The sequence below is a fragment of the Typopeltis vanoorti genome, chromosome 8, assembly GCF_054136105.1.
Source record: "Typopeltis vanoorti isolate ZY-2024b chromosome 8, IOZ_Tvanoo_1.0, whole genome shotgun sequence".
Taxonomy (NCBI): Eukaryota; Metazoa; Arthropoda; class Arachnida; order Uropygi; family Thelyphonidae; genus Typopeltis; species Typopeltis vanoorti.
In genome coordinates, this window is record NC_143556.1 from 37,470,262 (window position 1) to 37,485,799 (window position 15,538).

Genomic DNA, 15,538 nt, shown 5'->3' on the forward strand with positions numbered 1-15,538 from the left:
AACCAATACATAACATTATGAGAATTACGTAACTCAATACTTCATACATATGATAGTACAGTATGATATTATAATACTAGGCAACAAATTTAAACCTTTATTTTTTCACTTTAACAAAAATTGCATAATGCTCTCAAAGTTCAAATATGTCTAAAAAAAAAGCATAATATACCAGTCTTCAGAGAAATTCGAACTAAATTTCTGTTATAATGCTGAATTTTATTTAATCATTTCATTATAATGTATACTTAATGTCTACAGGAGATATTATTTTAGACTTGTTTGTAATTTATAGATAGTATCCGTATTAGGAAATATGGGGACATGGGAGGTAGTGCATTTGAAATTATCTGGTATATGATAGAAACCAATAGGACAAAATATATAAGCAGGTTACTTTCTGTTGCTACTGCTGGCCTGGTTGCCAAGTGGTTAGCATACCCACTCTTCAACCAATGGGCTGTGGGTTTGAATCCTGCCATGGGTATGGATGTTTGTTATTATGTTTAGATGGGAGATGAATTTCATTGCCCAGTGTTGAGACTTACTGCACCATTTATTGGAGGCCTGAATTGGCTTGCAAAAAGTTCCATGCTTTTTAGAGCAGTGTTTCTGGACTATGTAAAAAATAAACTTAAAAAATATACAAAAAAAATATAAAATTTATAAAAATATAAAACATTTTTTAGTCCACAACATAGTTCAAAATGTATTACAGGTTTGCAAATAACTTTTTTTAGGCAGGAGCAACATAAAATTAGGTTCAGTGAGTGTATGTGGGGGGAGGGGGGAGGGGGGGAGGAGGATTATTGAGAACTTCACCCATGGAGACGTTGAATGGAAAGCGCAAAGTGGTTCTTATGAAGATGATGATGATTGGATTGGAATGGCGTGGAACATTGTTGGTTGAAATCTGGTCAATGACTTGGTAGTGATCTTTACAAGAATTCTGGATTCATTCAAAAGTCCATTCTTCCCAAAATCATGAAAAAATGCAACATATTGCCCAGATCAACTGGCTTTGTGTGATGTGTGGAGAAAATGGTTAATGCTGGACTTTTATGGTATTTACAAAGTAGTTATCTTTACTCCAACACATGTGACTTTTTGTAGATACTTATCAACTTTGGATTATTTGGTCAATCTAGAAACATCTGTAAGATGCATTCTTGAAATATATAAGTTTTCTTTGATATGGGGAAAAAACTTATGACACAGCTTGGAGAATAGGATATGTTTAAAATACCTCTGTTATGCAGGTCTAAGGCAGCATCTTCTTGTTTTCATTATAATCTTGGAAGCACATTATTGTGGCCATATCACTAAGAAGAAGGTGTTCTCCAAGCCATTAGGTTAAACTCAGTCACTGAACAAGTTCTTTCTGTGTAGGCAATGCTCTATTTGTTGATGACTTCACAAATTTTCTGTCATTCTTGTAACATGCAGTTGAAAAGCAACTTCAACAAGCAATTGATTGTATCTGTTCATGGTCTCTTGGTTGTGGGTTTCTGCCAAAAATATACTCACTCAGATGCAGATTTAAGAATGAGACAAACTGCTATCACAGTAACGACCAAGTCAAGTTCTTAGGACTTACGTTTGACAGAAAGTTTATATTTTTTGCACATATTCATCAACTAAGAGAAAGTACAAGAAAACATTGCTTATCTTTTGCTTAATGGAGTGTTGATCAATGTTTTTTGTTTTGCCTTTATTGTGCACTTATTTACTCAAAGCTTCATTATGGATCACAAGTCTATACTCATGACTTAAAAAGACAACAGTTTTTTTTCAGTGTATCCTGAAATTGTTGGATTCTATCCTTCAAGGTTTATGAATAGCTACTGGTGCATTTTACACATTATTCCATTCAAAGTATTTATGTCAAAGGCAAATGAACCCACTCTCTCACTTTGGAAACTGTTGTCTCTTAACTATACCCTAAATAAAGTCTGTTTCTAAACATCTATGTAGACTGGTGTTTTTTCTCCATGTTGGGAAGTTCAGTGTTACACACATCAAACTACCATTTGATATGTTCTGTAGAAAATTTTTGGTATTTTTTAGACATAATGAGTTTAATAAAATAAACAAATACAACCCTACAAGTTTTGTAAGTCATTAGACTTACATCATCATGGGTACTAACAAAAGTTATACACAAAAAAGACTAGAAGCAATTAATTTCACATAGTAGATGATATCAGAACTTCACAATTGGTACATATAAACAAACAAGTGACCAGAATAAAAATTGTTAAATTAATTACTTTATACATGTTGGAACAATGCCAGTTGTTGCTGTAAAGTTCTGTAGCATGGTATGTGTCATATCCTAGGTCCGTGTTAGATTATATGTCTAAAAACATGCTCAGTGATGGAAATTTTATACATAACTGCTAAACCATAGAAACTTACTTATTTACCATTTAGTATGCCTGTAAAGAGATGTGCAAGTTGTTGGCATAAATTTTACCAACATTACCTATACCAAACATGAAAGTATTCCTCTGTGGAATACTTTCACTCCATTATGCAGTCTCTTGCTGTGCCAGCTAAGGAAGTTGTATCCATCATTCTACATCCAGCTGTTTAATACATTCTGATTTCTTACCAGCCTTAACTGATTGTTTAAGATTCCAGACCTCAGTTGAGTGTACTGCTGGTTTTTTTTGGCCCACTTGAATGTAGTAACTTTACTGCTGAGCTGCATACCAGTTATCTTGTATTTATACATATAAATACTACCAAAAAATGTATGATTTATACATTTTTTGGTAGTATTTTTGAAAACTCATTGAGTTTTTGTATATAAATTGTACATTTTATGTCGAAGAGGATGCAGTCTGTAAAAACTCATAGAGTTTTATAGTCTGTGTCTTCTCTTGTGTACAGTTCATATCTAGTACTTTGTTTCAATTATTATATCAAATGAGGACCCTTAATTTTGAGGTTGTGCGTCTAGATATTGGAATCAAGGAAATGAGACTGCAGAGGCATTTCCTAGATCAGCTTATACTTTCTTCATGTATTGTTAGTCATTCTCTTATACAGACTACAGACATTTAATAAGAGCAAAGAGTCTGCTCTTATTAAATGTCTTAGTTTGTATAAGAGAATGACTTATACAAACTAAGCTCTACATAGGTCTCAGTCATCTTATGTGTTCTTATATCTTCGTGACGGTCATCTCTTAGAGGGCTGATGATTCACTCGCCTTACTGTTTTGCCATGTTCTGGTGGAGTACCAGCACTCACTTGAGATAGGAAATGCACTCTTTGCTAATCTAGTTGAACTACCTATATTCAGCTTTTCATCCCAAACTAAATCTTACATTTTTTCACATTGTATTTGCTGAAGCTTATTTTCTTGAGCTTTTTTACTGGTTTATAATATAAATTACCCTATTCAGGGAATCTCTGTAGTTCAGTATCAGTGGTGCTCTTCAACTGGAAACACCTGGGTTTGAATCCTCTCTAGGATACCAAACAAATTTTTTAAGGGCCTTTTCAGCTGAAGATGAGTTCTGTATCAGAGGAAGGTGGCAAGATTTTTCAACTTGCAAAACAAACTGGACAGAGGATCACACTCTTAACAGGCACAATATAATGGCTTCATAACCTCAGTTACTTTGATTATAATTCAAAACAACCCAACCCAGATGTTCCATTCAGTTGCTACCTGAAACTACATTCAGCATTTCTTGATTTTTTACGTTGTCACACTCGTTCGTTTCCTGGCTACCCACATCCTTCCTAATAAATAGACTTGGTTTTCCTGATTTTTCACTTCATGCTCTCAGTGAACCTAACTGCATTCAAAATGCAATCCATCAGTCATATTCAAGTCTTCTATCCATCAAATTTCACTTCATAAGCTAAAAAATTTACATGTGCCATTCCTCCTTCACAACTTACACATTGGCCCATTTGTAATTGCTTCCTTCTTCTCATTGACACCTATCATTCCTTGGCATAGACTTGCAAACTTAACCCTCTAATTTTTTTTTTCTCCAGTAACTTTTTGTATCTTGCATTCCATACATGCCACCCTTTAAATAATTTATATTGCCAAATTATTAACTCTTTAATTTTCTTTTACATTCTAGCAGCATTTCTAAGATATTTAATCTTCACACCAGGAACTTATTTTGTCCATTTCAAAACATGCCACTAATTGTGACATCACATACAATGTTGTGTTTTTCACTTTTTAAAATTCTCTTTATTTACTCTTTTTCTCTCTCTCTCATTTCTTAGTCTTCTATGCTGTTACTTGCCAGAATCTTCTAGCTCAGTCTTCATCCTGTCTCTCTCAATATTTCAACATTCTTTTCATCTTTCATTGTCAATTGTGTTATCTGCCTTCTGATCACATTTCTGCTATTCATGCTTCAGCCATCTTTGCTTGCTCCTAGATTTTTCTCTATAGAACTAGCATTTTCCTGCCTTTTGTAACACTTCTGGGATACTTTCTTGCCATTTTTGTTTATCATTCACCAGCCTCTCACTTTCAGCAAAAAAAAGCATATCAATTTCCTTAACAGTGATGTCTTGGTGCATTGTCCTGTTATGCTTTTACACAATTAGTTACATTATAATAATATATAACAATAAAGGTTGAAATATACAACAGCTCAGACACTGCATGTTGAGTTAAAACTATCTTATAAACTAAATCCAACATAAATTACACAGTATTGAAATTCTAAAATAAAATAACTTTTTCCAGATCTGTTTTTTACAACCTTTCTCTTGTTCTCTTGTTTTACAACCTTTCTCTTGTTGGTCCCCCAGTGGACCAACAACCTTTCTTTTTTTAACTTATTAGTTATTTTAGCCTTTTCCAACATAAACACATCACCCCTGTAAAAAGTCATGGAGCATATGAGATGCAAAATACATTTTTATTGACACTCCTGATTGTGACATTGCATACAATATTGCCTTTCCTCCTTTTTTCACTCTTTAAAGCTCTCCCATATTTCACCCAGATATAGTTGCATTGACTTGGGCACCTATATTCCTTGGCATAGATTTGCAAACTTAACCCTCTAATTTTTTTTGGGCACCTATCATTTTCCTCCAATTTATACTGGCTGCAAACATGTGACTTGTTAAATAGCATGATGCACCTTGCCCATGAGAGTGTCTGTTGACTTCTTTCTAAGCAATTTACATACCATTTGGAGAAAAGGGCCTTGATCTTTTCTCCAATTCCCAGTACCTTCAACAGGATGTAGCATAGAGGCAGCCTGCCTCATGGTGCGGCTTAATAAAGGTGCTCGTTCAGCCATACTGTGGTAGGCACTGCTGCTACGCTAACAATTCCTGTTAGCGTAGCAAGTGCAGAGAGAAGTTTTTCCAAGCTTAAACTGATTAAAAATTATTTGCGAACAGCAATGACCCAAGAAAGATTGGTCTAGCAACTATATCAATAGAGGCAGACATAACTTATAATTTAAATTCAGAAGAGCTTATAAACAGTTTTATTAATTAGCTTAAGGAATTCACAACGTACACTAGAATATAAATTAAATTAAACTTTAATATATATTTCCAATATTTCGGCAATGTTACGCTGCCATCTTCAAAGGAACTTAAAATAAAGACGTGCACGCAGGCACTACACCCAGCAAATGAGGAACAAAGCGTGGAAGCTATTGTTTCTCCTAAAAGTCCTGATGGTGCCCCCTAGTGGTCTATGTAGGTATTCTTGGCCGTTGGCCTGAAGGTCTCCTGATGTACATCTCCCAAATTTGGAGCAGTCTCATGCAACCAAATTTGTTGAGGTTTGGCATATTTCTTAAGGCTGATTCCATGAAAAGTCTTTCAAATTTGAACTTGCTATGGGTGATTATTGTGGCTTTCTTTCACCATATTCTGTGGCATGTATCCAGAGCATGGTCTGCAAGACCAGAGTGACTATACTGGTGAAAATGGATGTAGTCCTTGTGTTCAGAAATTCTGATATTCGCTGTCCTGCTTGTTTGGCCAAAGTAAGACAGTTTACAGCTGCAAGGGACCTGGTATACACCAGGTAGGTCTAGGGGAAGTGGTTGGTCTTTAGTGGAGCGGATAAGGGATGCCAATTTTCTATGTAGTTTGTAAAAAGAGGTCAAGTCGTGTTTTTTTAGGATTTTGGTAATTTTTTTCCAAGGTGCCTCAAATGTAGGGAATGGTGATGGATTTAGAGTAATCCTTGTTGTAAAGGGGGGGGGGGTTACTGGTTTCAATATTTTTTTGGATTTTTTTTTGGGGGGGTAGCCATTGGCTGAGAAAGTGTTGAGAATGTGATTTAGTTCAGTGGTTAGGGCATTGTCATTTGAACATATTAGTTTAGCCCTGTTGTATAGTGTCTTAATAACTCCATATTGTTGTGAGGGGTGGGGTGGGAGGGTTGTTGGTGAATGTATCTGCCTGTATTGGTGGGTTTTCTCTAAACTGAGAAAACCAAGGTTCCATCAGGCTGGTGGGTGACTAGTGTGTCTAGGAAAAGGAGGCTGTTGTTTTCCTCTTTATCCAGAGTGAACTTGATTCTGGGGTGTTGATTGTTTAAGTGTGTTAAGAAGGAATGTATCAGAGCCATGTGGTCAAATAGCGAACACATCATCAACGTAACGAAGCCATATGGTTGGTTTTTGTGGAGCAGAGTTTAATGCTTTCTCTTCAAAAGTCTTCATAAAGAAGTTGGCCAAGGGTGGGGAAAGTGGTGAACCCATGGCTGTCCCCTCAATTTGTTTGTAGAATTTTCCCTGCCAAACGAAATAGCCTGAGTTCATTGTGAACTGAAATAGGACTGGGTTATTTGGAGGAAATTTAGTTCGGATTAGCTTTAAGGTTTCCTTGAGTGGGACATTTGTGAATAAAGAGGAGACGTCAAAACTGACCATTATGTCAGTATGGTTATTTTATATTCTAGTTAGTCATAGTTAATTTATATTCTAGTGTACGTTGTGAATTCCTTAAGCTAATTAATAATCATGTGTAACCAACTTATAGCCTTTCTACAAGAAATATAAACAATAAATATAAATTATAATTATATAATATAAAAATATAATTAAATATAAGGTAAACATAGAAATATGAAAGAAATATAAATATAAACAAGAAATATAAGCAATTATTGTGCGATATTCCTGTAGAGCAAACATTTAATTATAATGATATTATGTAATCGTTTTGCATTAATGTTTCTCTTGTAATAAAAATAAAATAGCAATTGGAGATTTTCTTATATTTTCGTCTTATAATCCATCAGAGGCAATATTTGGCAACAGTCCCTTCCAATTCCTAAAACATTTCTGTATGCCTAGTGGGATTCACATTGTATTTTGTTGTTTAGAGCTTGAACAAGAACTACTGTTTTCATTTTCTTTATGTCAGCTCTAATGACTCAAAAAAAAAAAAAATAAATAAATAAAATAAAATTACTCCACTTCTTCTTTAGACCATAGGCACAAAAGAAAAGTCTCATTGTCCATTTTGAAGTTTGCCCACAGAAGTCCACTTGAAATTGTCTTCAAAGCAAGAAGTTTATCTTTGCCTTTGGTATTGAAAAATATTGCTTCTTCCTTTCTTTGATCATTATTGCCCAAATATAACATCCTATGCTTATTATGTAGTAGGATCTCACCAGTTTTAGTAGTCTTTCTCTCAGTGATGTCCTCGTGATACATACTAATGGTGCATACCACATGAAGGTGAGGATTGAACGTTAATTAAGTCAGAATCCCCAGTTGGTTATTTTTATTCCTTAAAGATGATGTGGAGGTTCTCTTCTCAGTTATCTGGCTTTGACTCTTAAGTGATCCTCTAATATTTCATTAGCATAAATAAAGAGTTCCCCATTTGCTAATGAGGAATCCCTAGTTAGTTCTTTTTATTCCTTAAAGGTGATGTGGAGGTACTTTTCCCAGTTATCTGTGACCCTTAAGTGATCCTCTAATATTTCATTAGCATAAATAAAGAGTTCCTCATTTGCTAATGACAGTATCCTTGGTTGGAAAAACTTGGGTTTGAATCTAATCTAAGATGCAAAGAACAGAGATAGCAGAGTTTTCTTTTTAAAGTTATGTTTTTCTTCTTGCAAAACAGTTCCACTGGTCTGAGAATGCACACAGTTGACAGACATAGCAGACTCTGCAGATAGGATTCTGTTATTTTTGAGTATTAGGTTTCTATGAAGTTATTTAGCCACAACAAGCCATCTAATATTAGGCTCAATGAAATTTAAGGGGAAGATGAGGCATGAAATTATTTCTTGCTAATAATGCTGTTTGTGTGTCTGTTTAGTTTTACAAATTATTAAACTACTTTGTACAAATTTGTCTTGCCTTAGAATACTGTTTGTGCATTTGGGTTGGTGTATTTTCTAAAAATCTTTGAATTTCTCAGAAGAGAATCTAATTACTGTCTTTTCTCTCTCTCTCTCTCTCTCTGACACACTCACATATACACTAGCTTGTGTCATTGTCTGCACACAGGTCATCTTTATTTCTCTGCATCCCTATTTCCCCTTTTCTGTAGTTCAATGGACACTTTTCAACTTAAATGGAATCCATATTTCCACCATGCTCCTCAAAAGTTGTGAAAATTCAAACCAATTCTAGTCACTACTCATCAATATGTTTGGGTCAACCTTGCACTTCTAGTGTTCATCAAGCCTACAGTTATTCATGCCTGCATTCTTTCCATCATTTATTACAATTAATAATAATTTCTGTATTTTTGTTTATGAGACTATTAAACAGAAATGCAAATAAGGAATGGAAAATGGGTTGATGTAAAATGAGATATATTATGAAGAAGGCAGTACAGTATTCCACCTTCCCTGATCATCTCATAGAGATATAAGTCAATTTTTTATTTATGCAGATGATGTCATACTCTTAAATAAATACAATACCCATCTTTGGGAGGCCGACAAAATTGAGTAACAACTGTAACAGATTTATATGAATTTAGCACTATAAAAAAGAAACTTAGAGAAAATAAGAAAATGGGAAACACATTAACTTCATTCCTAGCAGACCCATAGAACAAGTAAAGTATTTCAGTTGTTTTGGCACAATAAATATAACAAATTAAAGATAGACAATAGAATAGCATAGCTGGTTTGTTGGTTGTCCATTTAATACCAAAACACCTAAGAAATATTATACAAGAGAGTGTTCAAAGCAATTCTTACTTGATGTTAAATTAGAGTTAAAAAAGAAATCTGTGAATGAAGATCAAAAATCAATGGTAGGAGAGTTCTGAAGTAAATTAGAGGAGTCAACAGATTACATCATTGCCAGTATATTTAAAATGAAGATTGTATATTTAAAAAAGATTGTAACATATTCTGTAATGCACACTGAAATCGTGTGGGCAGAGCTAATTTGAGATAGTAAACATTTAAACAGATAGAAGGTTAGGCAAACAGGTGGCAAGAAAAAAAAAATATTGTGGTGGTCATAGGGAGGATAAGAAATGACCATAGCTAATCTCAGGTAGTACACACAGGATGTAAGGTTAGTTTGGGATCTCCCCCCCCCCCCCATTATTGCCAGAATGATGGGGGAAGGAGTAGATCCCAAAATTTAAATGGACTAATGCAATTAGAAGCCTTAAATGTAAGATATTATTGCCATCCTTACAAATAACAAATTAATTTGGAAGAAGGTAATTGATATGAAGCTGGTAATACTATGAACTTAATTGTGTAGTATTATCATAGAATTCTCTGCACATACTGGAAAGTGGTAACAGTGCAAATCTTTCTGGAACTTAGATTCCTCTATTATTATATGATGATATCAGCATTGTGTTTCTTGTGATCTAAATTAGTATACCTAATAAATGTCCTCAACTGAATTAGAGATATTTCAATATGGAAAAGACTTCATTCATTTCTATGTTAATTTAATATAATTTTATGCTTATTTGTTTAGGATTCTCAACTAGTTATTGAAAGGTATAAATCAGGTTTTTCTCCACCTGAAGATTTACCCTTTGAAGATCTTAGTAGTATTAAAAATGGTGATACAAGTGGAAATGTTCCACTTCTTCCAGTTGTAAAAAATGAGACTGTTAAAGGCACATTTACATCTGGCAAGGTAAAGAAAAGGGGAGGTCTCTTTGGAATATTTGGTGCAAACAAGGTATGTGCTCTTTTAAAATACAAACAAAATGCAAATCCTAAAGAAATAGTATTTTTGTATTTATTAAAGTTATATTATGATATAGGAAAAACTTTGAATGTTATAGTAAATTATAGTATCCAGCTTCTTTAAGACTAAGATCAGTTAATAAAATTAGTACCGAATTGATGGGGATTTGATTTAGTGAGACGTAGTACTTATGTTAGGGAGATCAGAGTTCATCTTGTGCAATGAGAGGAACGTTAGTAGTCAAGGTTTTTAAATTAGCCATTTTTAGATGAATAAAGTAGAGTTTTGTTACCAGTAACTAAGATTTTTCTTCCCACAAGAAGCAAAGTGGGCCCATGAACATATTATTGAAGAAATCATTGTGGTAATAAGATTGACTTCCCAAAATTATTTCTCCATTAATCAGCTAATCTGAAAAGTCAGTTTATGCAGGCTCTGTTACTTTACCATATTAAGTCATTCAGCCAAATACATCAGATAATGTATTTGGTAAATGATGGAAACAGACAGTATGTATAGCAGGCATTTTCTTTAATAGAGTTAAATTACTGCAATTTGCAAATGTTTTAAATTCTGTTTTTCATTATTTTAATAATATTTTTTCATTGCTACAACCTGCATCTTATCAAAAGAATGTTGGTAAGGCTGTTCCTCTGTTTCCACATGCATGCACCACCCACATAGGGGGAGAGAGAGAGAGAGAGATGCGTGTATTTTGCGATATTTCATTATGTGGAAGTTATATGAAATATAAATACAATTGCCAAATATTTTATTTAAGTCTTGTTGGTGTTGGGACAAGTCAGGAAAATATTTTTTTGTGAATGGGTACCATAATATTTTAACTTTTATGGAATAAGTATGTTGAATACTGATGACCATCTTGATTTTTATTTAATATGAATCCCACATTAAAAGGTTGCAGACCTGTAGTATATTAGTGCTATTAATGGGTTAATGATTACATAATCCAGGGAAATCTAGAGACCAAGCAAAGAACTTTTTTCCCAAACCACTTTAAGTCTCCACTACATAAATAGCACAGGTCTGCGATGGAAAAGTTGTCTGAGAAGTAATAATTGATTCTTATAGATTTTTAGGTGCTGAGTTCAGAAAAAAATAGTAAAAAAATTCCATCACCCACCAGTTTTACCCAATTTCTAATTTTATAGTTTTTATTAGTAGTATGTGGATTTAAATTCAGCACATTGGTATTTATTTTCATTCTTCTTTATTTACAGCTAATTAGTTGTATAAGTGCTTTTTTTGAAGTGCCTTTTTATGATAAATAAAGAAATTTTCACGAAACTTCTCATTCTTAAGATAGGAGAGGGAGGGAGGAATGCAGATAAAAGTGCAGGTGGCTACTTTGAATCTGATTTGCTGAGATAACGGATGACTTTCCTGTTGTCACAAACACATTTTCTTGTGTGATTCTTTAGTTGAACTTTAGTCATTGACTACTAAGGTTATCATATTTCTGAAAGGTGGCATATTTTCTAAGTTGGTGTGAAGATTTAATTTAATGTGTTTGTGGTTTTTTTTAATGTTTTTACGTAGTGTCGATGTCATTTGTTAAAATTCGTTTAACTGTGTTTTAAGTGGTGTTCACATAAGCAGGGGCAAAGAAGGAGAGTGTTTTAAATACATCTGTGCATAATTTTCATGACTATCTACAGCAAAATTGAAAGAAGGTATTTTTATCGGTCCGGACATCAGGATACTTATGAAGGATAAACTGTTTGAATAAAAAATGGTAACTGTTGAAAAAGAAGCGTGGAAAGCTTTGAAAGAAGTGGTGACCAAATTTTTAGGAAATCACAAGGACCCCAACTATAAAATGATTGTGGAAGACATTCTATGCTACAGAAATTCAAGGATTTGGGATGCTCTATGAGCTTAAAAGTGCACTTTCTCATTTAGACTACTTTCTTGAGAATCTGGGAACTGTCAGTAAAGAGCAAGGAGAGGGATTACACCAAGACATCAAGGAGATGGAAAGAAGGTATCAGGGAATGTGGAATGTCAACATGATGGCTGACTATTTCTGGATATTGCACAGAGATGACCCGGGAAAAGAATTTCACAGAAAAAGTTCAAAAAGAAACTTTGAAGGAAAAAGAAAAAGACACCACAACGAAATATAAAGTATGTACTAAAGATTAATCTTTAATTACTTTAATTAAAAAATTTTTTTCTAATACTTTCATTCCAAAAATGTTTATGGAAAATTTTAAATACTGTTATTTTACTTAATATAATGCGTTTTATAGCTATTTTACTGTAAATATTGAGATCCATTTTGTGAAAAATCCTTATGTGATAGAGAAAAATGGAAGAGATATTTGAAATCAGCAGTCAAAAATACACCAGAAACACAGTTTTTCCAGACAACTTTTTATGACTCAAATTTTGCAGGCCTGTGTAATTTTCATCATTTATGCATATTGGAGATGGATAGGGTTTTTATTCAGAAAGTTTTTTATTATTTTGTTTCTGAACTTATGCTCTTTCATCTTATCATTTTTAAAAGCCTTAAATTATTATTAAATTATTAAAAGCCTTTAAAAACCTTAAATTACAAACTATTAGGAAAAAGAAAACCAGGACAACCTCTAAAGAGATTCAACAATGACGCTAAGTCCAGAATAGGCCACTCTATGTCTAAATCCGTGAAAAGCATGATGATGATGATTTTTAAAAACAATTTCCTCCACATTTCTGCATCAAATGAAATCACAGCGATAGGTTCCAAAAGGCTGAAAAGTTTTGCACCCAAATCTATATTTTGAGTATCTCAAAGTTTTCTTCATTTTTAATATCAGTCATGAGTAATTGCCTGTTTGAAACTTTGAAGTGATTCCAAAGAAATAAATCGCACATCAGACTAGATATAGAAACAAAACAAACAAAAAAAATTTTATGTGCAGTCTCTTTTGCCATTAGATGAATCAGCATTCAAGCTTTTTACCATCCTTAAACCAGCTTTTGTTGTTTTGTGCCTCTCTTCAGTTAAACAGTTCTTAAACCTTGAGAAGCATGATGACAGCTTGAAACAGTATCCAAATTTTCTTCCACAAAATTGAATTAATAAAAAACAAACGTGAACTGATCTATGATCAGCACCTTAAGAATAATCTATACCTTTCACTGAAAGTGCTAACAATCTTTATAGCATATTATGGTGAGTAGGAATATAAGCTGGCTGGCATAGTTAAATAATAACAAGCTAACTTACAGGATAATTTTTGTTCTAGTATCAAGAGCATCTTTAGTATGAATTTTAAATTAAACAGGCAAAGGAGACAACCAGAAGGCTCAACAATGAAAATGTGTGAAATATGCACAAACAACATAGTGGTATGGTCTAAAATACTTTCAAGTCCTAACTGTATAATTTTAAAAGAAGTGTATTATTATATCTTAAATCTTAAAAACTATTGAGCATGGCAGAATATATGAAGAAGAACTTTTTGCCATAAGAGGGATAACTTCCTTCCATCAGTTCATATTTAGTTGGTGAAGAAAAGCTTCATAACTTTCTTTGTACAAATGTTCTAACTAAGTGAGAATCGCTTTTGTGAAGGATCTTATCATTTTCCAGAAGACCGGATATTCAATGGAGATGGCATGCTCTGCAAGTCCAGAGATTGTTTCAGCTCATGGAATTTAATATATATATATATATATTTCATGTTCAGCCCATACACTGGAGGTTGGTTGGTCAACCTATAGTACATTAGTACCGTGTATGGGTGATGGGTTGGGAAAGGAGGAATTTGTTTACATTTGATTTGAATGACTTTAAATTGTATTCATTGGGAACCACAGCAGGTGGGAGACTGTTCCACAGTGCAGCAGTTGCAGGAATGAAGGAAGAGGAAAAGAAATTTGTTCTGTTTGTTTCTAGGTGAACTGTGAAGGGATGTTGTGCTGCAGCTGTACGTGTTCCAGTGAGTTTAGTACTGAGCAGAGGAATTACTGATGATATTTTCGATGAGCATTTCCCATGGAAATATAATTCAGTATTCTTTATCGCAAACAGCCACAGATCTACCAGTTTGACTGAAGCGTAATAACCCACAATGGCAAGGAATGTGATAAATAGGGTAGGCTAGAGGCAGAAATTTATCATTTATCTGAGGGAAAAAAAAAAAAAAAAAAAGCAGAAATCTTGATGATTGGGTAAAGGCATCCATGAAGTCCAACAGATCTAAGAAATTTGACTATCCTTTTCGAAACACCTTTAACATAAGAAATGGTAGTGCAATGAACTGCTTCTTGGGAGGAGAGTGATAAAGAAGCCATGCAACCATTAATGACCTTATTGGCAAGGCTCGGTGAGGTCATTAGTCAAGAAGGTGGTCTTGATATATATTTCTTGTGATAGTAACACGTAAGTAGAGCACGGAAACTAAGCCCAGTGTTATGTCTTAATAGTACCAGACTTTAGACAAGGATGGTGATTTGAAAGAGCATAAATGTGAAGTCCATTGTGGGTTTTTTTCCCTAAAAATAGATAATTGTAGACTAGATAATTGCCTTCTTAGACTTCATCTCTGGACAATGAAGTCTAAGAAGGCAATAACAGTGGTCTTTTTATGCTTCAAGAATGAACTGAATGCAGTGATGCAGTCTGTTAATCTTCATAATGAAAGCTTGAAGTTCCTAAAGGAAACCTTATCAAACCGCAAAAATGTTTTCCACATATCTGTATGGTAACGAAAGCTTAGGAGAGATGTGTAGCAGCCTTTACATAAAATGCTCCATGAAATAGTTTGCAAGGATTGGAGAAAGAGGATTATCCATAGTTCTGTCTTCAGTCTGCTAGTAAAGCTCTTTCTGATAAATAAAGTAATCAGAGTGGATGATAAAATTAAATAGGTGAAGAATATCTGTGTGTGAGAAGGTCTTTACAGGGAAACCTAGTGTTTCATCCAGGGAAACATTTTTGAATAGCGACACAATATCCAAGCTAGGTAAGTGATCACTGGAGCAAAAATGAAGTTTTGAGATTTTTTTTGAAGTGCAAACTCTCCTTAATGAAGGAAGATGATTTTCCTGCAAACACTAGAAATAATGAGTGCTTTGCAGTGTTTTAGCAAGGTGGTCCAGTGATGCAGTCAATGACAGGCTGTTATGGAATATTTGCTTTTTATTTTAGGGAGTCCATATAATTTGATGTTATATGGATTCCCCCATATAACCAATGATCAGTTTTTAGTTTCTTTCTTTGTTTCTTCATCTCACCAAGAGACACTGTCATTGAGTATTCAACTTTGCTATTTGACTATAGATGTAGGATCGTTAACACTGTGTGAAAACAATGTGTGATGTAGTCATGTATCATTAAGGTAGGTTTTGAATAATACTCTTTTTGG

General features: G+C 33.9%; 1 protein-coding gene across 4 annotated transcripts in view; it reads left to right on the top strand.

The window, feature by feature from the left end:
* Positions 1 to 15,538, top strand: part of LOC150103934 (formin-binding protein 1-like) — a 405,525-nt gene that overhangs the window by 189,880 nt on the left and 200,107 nt on the right. For all 4 annotated transcript variants that reach the window (XM_090396622.1, XM_090396623.1, XM_090396625.1 and 1 more), the window contains exon 9: positions 9,939 to 10,148. In XM_090396622.1, coding sequence (XP_090252748.1) covers positions 9,939 to 10,148 — 210 coding nt within the window. The remainder of the gene's footprint in view (positions 1 to 9,938; positions 10,149 to 15,538) is intronic.